This window comes from Xenopus tropicalis, chromosome 1 (assembly GCF_000004195.4).
Source record: "Xenopus tropicalis strain Nigerian chromosome 1, UCB_Xtro_10.0, whole genome shotgun sequence".
NCBI lineage: Eukaryota > Metazoa > Chordata > Amphibia > Anura > Pipidae > Xenopus > Xenopus tropicalis.
Window position 1 is genome coordinate 122,539,574 of NC_030677.2, and position 7,657 is coordinate 122,547,230.

The following is a 7,657-nucleotide window of genomic DNA, read 5'->3' on the forward strand; positions in this document are numbered from 1 at the left end:
TACTAATATACTACTACTGATGTTTATGTTGTAAATTATATCCCAGTATGGCCAACAAAATGGAAATATCAGACTTGCACTGGAGACACTTCGCCTTTTTGTGAATTATGTATTATTTCATCCTATGTCTGCAACATGATTGGTGTTAGTAGGTAAGCGCTGCTTGATGCAATAAACTTTTGAGACATAGATTGCACCATATAGCACTTGGCCCCCAAGTTATTTCTGTCTTGTACTCCTAGACTCAACTTTTTCTGTTGAATGCAACACAAACTATAAATGCATAATTGGGATATTCAGTGTTGGAGAATGTGCGGCAATATTTTGAGAGGAACACAAATAAAATGGCAATTGACAATACCTAAATCAGAAATTCTTTAATTTAAAATGTATTTTTATTGTAAAAGAAACTTTCTATAGTTTCAGTGTTATATGTCCCAAAATAGTTAAAACATATGATGAACTCTTCTAAAAGATCCAATTCTGGCGCTTGAGGCTCCCCAGTCACTGAATCTCCTGTATTCTCCAGGTCTCAGGTAGTACTGACGCCCCCTGTAGTTGGGTTCCTCGTAGAACATCCAGTGGCCATCAAACACATTGCAGGAGTGAATGTCACGGAAACGGAATCGATCATAAGTATTGGGGCAGTCATCAAAGAACTCCATCATCTGCCCTTGGAAGTCTCCTTTTTCAAAAATTCTCATTTTATATTGACCCTGGTACTTTAAAATAAAAAGAAGTGTAAGTACATATAGATTTATTGTGCAATAAACTCCCACTGAAGCTTAACAATATTTACTGTATGTGTATACATTTGCAGAGTTTCATTACACTGTGCTTTTGGATAGTCTGTTCGCAATGTTAGTGTCAAGACAATATAATCCAGCAGTACCTGCAATCAATATTTTCCTTGTTGTTGTTGGCTTTCCTACACTATTTGTTAAGATAATGTTACATTTGAATATGCTAGTATTTATGTATTACTTTTATTTTTAAATGGCAACAGAAGCAGTACAAAAGCAATATGTATTCTAACTAATCCAACCCTAGGGTGGTTAGACAAAAGATTTAAAAACACTTACATGGGGAATAAAGCGGCAGGACCTGATGTAGTCATTGAAGCCCATCCATCTCTGAAAGTCTGGGTATTCTCCTTTCCAGAGATAATACTGGTGTCCCCTGTAACTGGGGTTCTCATACAGGATCCAGTTCCCACTGTCCACCCTGATAGAGTTGCAGCGACTGAAGTAAGAGGACAGATCAGAACACTCTGAGCTGCACTCATAGCAGCGGCCTTGGAAGTTTCTCTCCTCGTAGAAGAAGATCTGAAGGAAAATATTGCTTATTAACAATTATTAAGCTGTGTTTTAGATAAAACTGGATTTGGGAATACACTTCCCAGCTCTAACCAACCCTAAGCAAGTGATACAGAAGAACTACACTACAGTGCAATACAGTAACTAATCAAAATACATTTTGTGGCATCAACTAATAAAAGCTGATAGTGTTGATATGGAAAACTTCCCTTTCATAACTTCATTGCTGGGGCTGTAAAAAATAGTATTAGACAAAAATAGTTGTCCATAGTCTTACTTTTATGAAAAAATACACCCCCAAAACTTTTAAAATTAGTTTTAAATAGTTTATAAGAATTAAAGAAGAAAATGTTATTTTCTATGTCATGCAGTGTTTGAATTAACTGAATATAAATTATATGTCAAGGAGATGCTGTTCTAAACTGAGTAAAATACATCAGTAAACATTTGAACTGCTTTCTGGTCAAGACTAATTCAATTACAGAGATGTGGAGGCACTTATTTCAAAAGAAGCAGAACAAGTGAAATTATTCAAGAATCATAAACAATAACCAGTTATGTAATTACTGGTGGGGGGAATCTGTTTTAAACACTGTTATTCCCCTTGAAATGTGAGGATAGTAAGTTGGAATGACACTATTAATTAGATTTAATTACAGTTTTGTCCAAATTCAATTCAGTGAGAAAAAGATTTATCTCATGAAAACTTATGGACAAGATTCAATTTAAGATCCAACTCAGTTCTGAAAAAAATATCTCATAGTTTATCACATGAAAACTCTAATGAAGTCTATGGGGAAATATAGCCCTATATATAATTTATCTCCAGTAATTTATATGTAATAAAAAAATAAGATAAGTTACAAAAAAAATAGATAATTTGCCCCTAATCTTAAACTATACAAAAATATAATCGTCCGCCTCATATGTTTTATACACATGCAATTGCTCTACATGTGCTAACATCATTAGGGAACTATATTATATTTTACACACTTTCCTTACCTTTCCCATTTTGAATGGATGGAAGTTTCAGCACAGTTATAGAGTGAGAAGAGGCAGCCTTTATATATGTCCTGGATTGCTGCTGCCTGCATACATACAGTTTTTGACTAGTAAGGGAAACGTTAAGACCTTTTGTCATTTATTGTTTCTTTTTCTTGCTGTTATGTGACAATTGTGTCTCTGTGCTTACTGGCACCCCTGTTCCAACACTTTCTCTAAACAACAACCTATCGTTGCATTTCCAGTTCATTCACTATTGTAACATGTACACAGGCTGATCTAGGGCTCTCCAAACAGTTTAACATTGTGGCTTATGTTCCAATCAAACTTAAAAAAAGAGGGTCTTCTTAGCCAGTAAAAAAAAAAAGAGGGTCTTCTTAGCCAGTAAAAAAAAAAAAAATATATATATATATTTATATAAAATCCAAGTTTCCCTAAGTGATTAAATATGCTAATACAGGTTATGGCACCAAAAATCCTGTGTGATGTCATAAAGAACAATAAAATAACATGTAGGCACAAAGTGAAAAGTGCTTGAGAACATCAAAAAACAGCATAGCATGATATCATGAATAAGTGTAGAAGTGTTGTCAAAGTGTTTAAAATACATTACGATAGTCTGCCCCTTCATTACAAGCTACTGATCGCTCACTGCAGCAGGAAAATAAAAGGTGTGTTGTCATGGAGAATATCCTACCAGGGCCAAAGTAGGAAGAGCCACGTCTAAGGGAAGGATGCGCATTACCATAGCGATGTGTCTATTAACAGGCTATGGCAGACAGATGTGCGGAGCTCACTGCAGGGCCAAAGGAGAAAGATCACTGTCTAAGACAAGGACTCAACTTACTATAGGGAATGGCGGAATTTCTGGAAGCAGCAACACAAGCCATTCCAGCTACCAACAGTAAAACATTCACTGCAGAAGTAGCGACTCAGATTCTATTTGCACCTCTTAACAATGCTACGGTAAGTACAGATTCTCCCCTTTCTTTGTATAAAATTATTGCAGCTCAAAAAGTGTGAGATCTAGTCCTACACGGCACATACTTGTCAGATTATCACCACAATAAACAGTTTCCCAGGGGATTTATGATTAAGAATATCCCTACCATCGGCTGTAATAATCTGGAATTTTGCTGTGTTTATTTGATCTTATTGCCTGGTTGTTGAAGAGGTTGGGTGACTATTGACGTGACTCTAAGGGGTATATCTTTCATGCTGTGTAAATAATGGAGTGAAGCATTTGCCAGGCATGGATTTGTCGATTTTGCCATTGACAGATTTTTTCGTGAAACGGGCACAAAAATTTGCCCTGGGAAAAATTTGCATAGTGAGCAAAAAGTCATGGTCGCATAAAAAACAGCCGCAATCACTTTAAAAAGGTCACAGTTGCATCAAAAAAGTTGTGTGCTTTGCAAATTTTTAGCAAAAGTTTCACGGTATTGCTAATTTTTTCACAGTTTCGCTAATTCCAGACAGTGTCATTCGTGGCTACTAAAGCAAATAAAGTGCTGTCTTGTATAGAAAAGGGCATTGCCTCAAGGGTTTCGCTAATTTTTCAGTGAAGTGAAACGGGACAGATTCGCTCATCACTACTTGACGGTGACCCTACATTCTCTTTTAAACAGGACATTGCCTTTTCACTAAAGTAAGTAAGTAAGTAAGTATAGTAAGCGGGGCTCAGGACTCCTGAAAGCGCCAAGCAAGTGACATATCAGCAGGTAGTGCCACAACCGTTTATAAAGTGGGCTACAACTAATTGAACCGTTTTACTGCCAGCGACGTATGGGATACGTCGTGGCAGAAAAAGGGCTTAACTGCCAACGATGTGTCCATCATCAGCAGATGAAGGATTCTCTATGCAGCGGTGGCATGTGCCGCCGCTGCAAAGAGTTTGTAGTGATGACAGCCCCCTGGGCAGCGAGCCAGGGGGGCTGTCATGTCAGTCCTGCGACGTGATCATCGCAGGACTGGCGATGATTACACACACACTTACATACATTTATACACACTTACATACATTTACAAACACTTACAGCACACAATTTAGTTTCTTTTTCCTAAAATCTGTTTAGTTTGACAGCGTGACTATTGGATCAGATATTCTGACCATTAATTACACTGTTGTGTGACTTATTTTGTTGTTTCACTGATTTGCACAATTTTTGTGGTTTTATTGCATTTTTATCCCTGTATAAGTGTTCCTAATCTGTTTTTAGCATAGCTTTGCCATGTGTAACTTTGGTGTACAAAAATAACTTTACCTATTTTGAATTCATCAGAATGTGTACTTTCCAAAAATATATGGTTTTCTGGGGGTCTCTGTATAGTTAGGGGGTGTTACGGCACATAATATTCTGTCAGGGGGCTCTGTGTGCAAACGTTGATTTGGCAGGCAAGAAATCCATATGCGCTATTTTTATTTTGGGGTCAGTACATACTGCAAACTTTGGTATATCTATGCATATTGGGCATCAAACTGTTCAGTAGACCTTAGGTGTTCCTATTTGGGGTGATTTGCCTTAGTACGCAAGAAATTGTGCGAGATAAATGCGGCAAACTGCAACATTTTTAGGCGATTTTCTGAAATGTCATAGAAACCAATAACTTTAGGAAAGCTTTGCAGATTGGTACTTTGGTGTAGAAAGGACTCTTTCCCATGTTGGATTTGTTAGAATGTGTACTTTCCACAAATATATGGTTTTCTGGGGGTTTCTGTATATATAGGGGGTGTTTCGGCACATAATACACTGACAGGGGGCTCTGTATGCAAAAACTGAGCTGGCAGGTGAGAAATCCTTATGCGCTATTTTCATTTTGGGGTCAGTATATACCACAGACTTTGGTATATCTATGCATATTGGGCATCAAACTGTTCAGTAGACCTTAGGTGTTCCTATTTGGGTTGATTTGCCTTTATCTGATCTTTATCAAGAAATTGTGAGAGATAAATGCGGCAAATTGCAACATTTTTATGCAATTTTCGGAAATGTCATAAAAATCTGCAGACTTAGGAAAACTTTACAGCTTGGTACTTTGGAGCAAAAAGAAATGTTTACCCATTATAGATTCGGGGGGATGTGTACTTTCCAAAAATATATGGCTTTTTGGGGTGAGTGTACTTTATTGTAGCATTATCCCACATAAAGGATGTAAATGTGTTAATTTTGCAGGAGCTGAAATGATTGATCATGTATGTTCCTATTGGGGCCCCTACTTGCCAAATATTTAGATAAACCTATACATATTGGGCTTCAAACTGTTCAGTGGACCCCTGGCATTCAAATGTAGGGTGTTTTATCTTGGTACCTAAAACTATGTGGGAGTTAAGATGCTGCAAAGTGGTACTTTGGAGTAGAAAGACATGGGTACCCATTTTAGAATTGGGGGAATGTGTACTTTTCAAAAATATATGACTTTCTGGGGTGAGCATACTTTTTACTAGCTTTATCCCACATAAATGATGTAAGTGTGTTGATTTTGCTGGAGCTGAAATGACAGAAATTATAGATCATATGGGGGTATGTTCACATTGGGGCCCCTACTTGCCACATACTTAGGCAAACCTATACATATTAGGCATCAAACTGTTCAGTGGACCCCTGGCGTGCAAATTCAGGGTGTTTTATCTTGGTACCTAATGATACGTGGGAGATAAGATGCTGCAAAGTGGAAGCTTTAAGGGGATTTTTGGAAATGTTATCAAAATTGCCAAATTTAGGAATGCTGTACAGCTTGGTATTTTGGAGTAAAAAAACATGGGTAGCCATTTTAGATTCGGGGAAATGTGTAATTTTCAAAAATATATGACTTTCTGGGGTGAGTGTACTTTTTACTAGCTTTATCCCACATACTGTATAATGATGTAATTTGTTGATTTTGCTGGAGCTGAAATGACAGAAATGATAGATCATATGGGGGTATGTTCACATTGGGGCCCCTACATGCCACATACTTAGGTAAACCTATACATATTGGGCATCAAACTATTCAGTGGACCCCTGGTGTTCATATATAGGGTGTTTTATTTGGTTACTTTATGACCTGTAGGAGATAAGATACTATAGACTGGAAGCTTTGAAGCGATTTTTTAAAAATTTCATAAATTTTGATAAAAACCAATAACTTTAGGAAAACATTGCGACTTGATAGTTTGGAGTAGACAGTTGTGTCTATTCTGGATTCCCCAGAATCTGTTCTTTCCAGAAATGTGTAATTTTCTGGGATAAACCTTCTGTTAGTGGAATTTTTGTCCTTGAAATCTAAAGTATGCAGCTTTCTGGAGCAGTGCTTTGGAAATTTGGTAGTGTACTGCTGGGAGTTTTTAACCTATACAAGTGAGAAATCTCCATAAAACGATATATATTTGGTATTGGCACGTTCAGGAGACATGGGACTTCCCAAATCAGTTGTATATTTGTGCATAAAATAATTTTTGTTTCTAGTATGTGTGTTTATATTATGGAAAATTAGATTTTTTTTTTCATTTTTAGACATTTAAAAGCCTATATCTTCTTACAGAATTGGAATTACACAAAAATTCTACCATATTTTGAAAGCTTAGGTTATCCTGAAAAAAACAATATATCGTTTTCCTGGGTAAACTAAAAGTCCCCCCGAGGAAAGGCCCCTAAAGTGAAACAGTGCAAAATGTTCGAAAACTGTCTGGCAATGCAAGTTCCGCTTTGACAAAAACGGCTGGCAGTAAAAGGGTTAAAGGAAAGTCATTTGGATGTAAATTATCTAGAAATCTAAATTAAATTATTCACAAACTGGAAATACTACAGGAAGTAGCAAATCCCAGTTAACTGCTGTAGTCCATTAGTATTTTTTTATTGAGAATAAGATAGTGCTAAAACATGGTCAAGCACTGTTATTACTGGCTTAGTTATTGTTATTTCTGACTTAGATCTGATACAATACTGAGGAAGTAGGAATCTAGGAAGTCTGTAGTTCCTGTAGTTTTACCCAAATTAAATGTCTCATTGGAAAATACTTAAATGTTAAGTTTCCCCCCTTTATTGTTTGCAACTTGGTGCCTGTCCATTCATCTGAGGCATACATTACACATGCAATGCCCCTGTGCTCATTTTTAAATTCATTATGGGTCAAGAGTGCAAAAAAACTGGCACACAGAGCACCTTGCCCCTATGAGATACCTGTCTTGCAATCATAGCCTCATCCTTTTCTGCCTATTAGGAGTTGCAAACTTTTCATTTATACAACATGGACAAAGACATAGATGTTGGAAAAGTGTGTCAGTTGTTTGGGAAAAACCTAAACTAAGGTTAAAAAGAACTCAATAAAATGTCAGATATAGCACATAAATCAAAAAC

General features: G+C 36.8%; 1 protein-coding gene across 1 annotated transcript; it reads right to left on the minus strand.

Moving 5' to 3' along the window:
- Positions 1-376: 376 nt before the first annotated feature.
- On the minus strand, positions 377-2,377 carry LOC101731560 (gamma-crystallin-4). Its single transcript, XM_004910837.4, has 3 exons — positions 2,322-2,377; positions 1,083-1,325; positions 377-722 (listed from the first exon to the last, which is right to left on the minus strand). Exons 1-3 carry the CDS (start codon positions 2,328-2,330, stop codon positions 447-449), a joined length of 528 nt encoding a protein of 175 aa, XP_004910894.1. The 5' UTR covers positions 2,331-2,377; the 3' UTR covers positions 377-446.
- Positions 2,378-7,657: the final 5,280 nt, after the last annotated feature.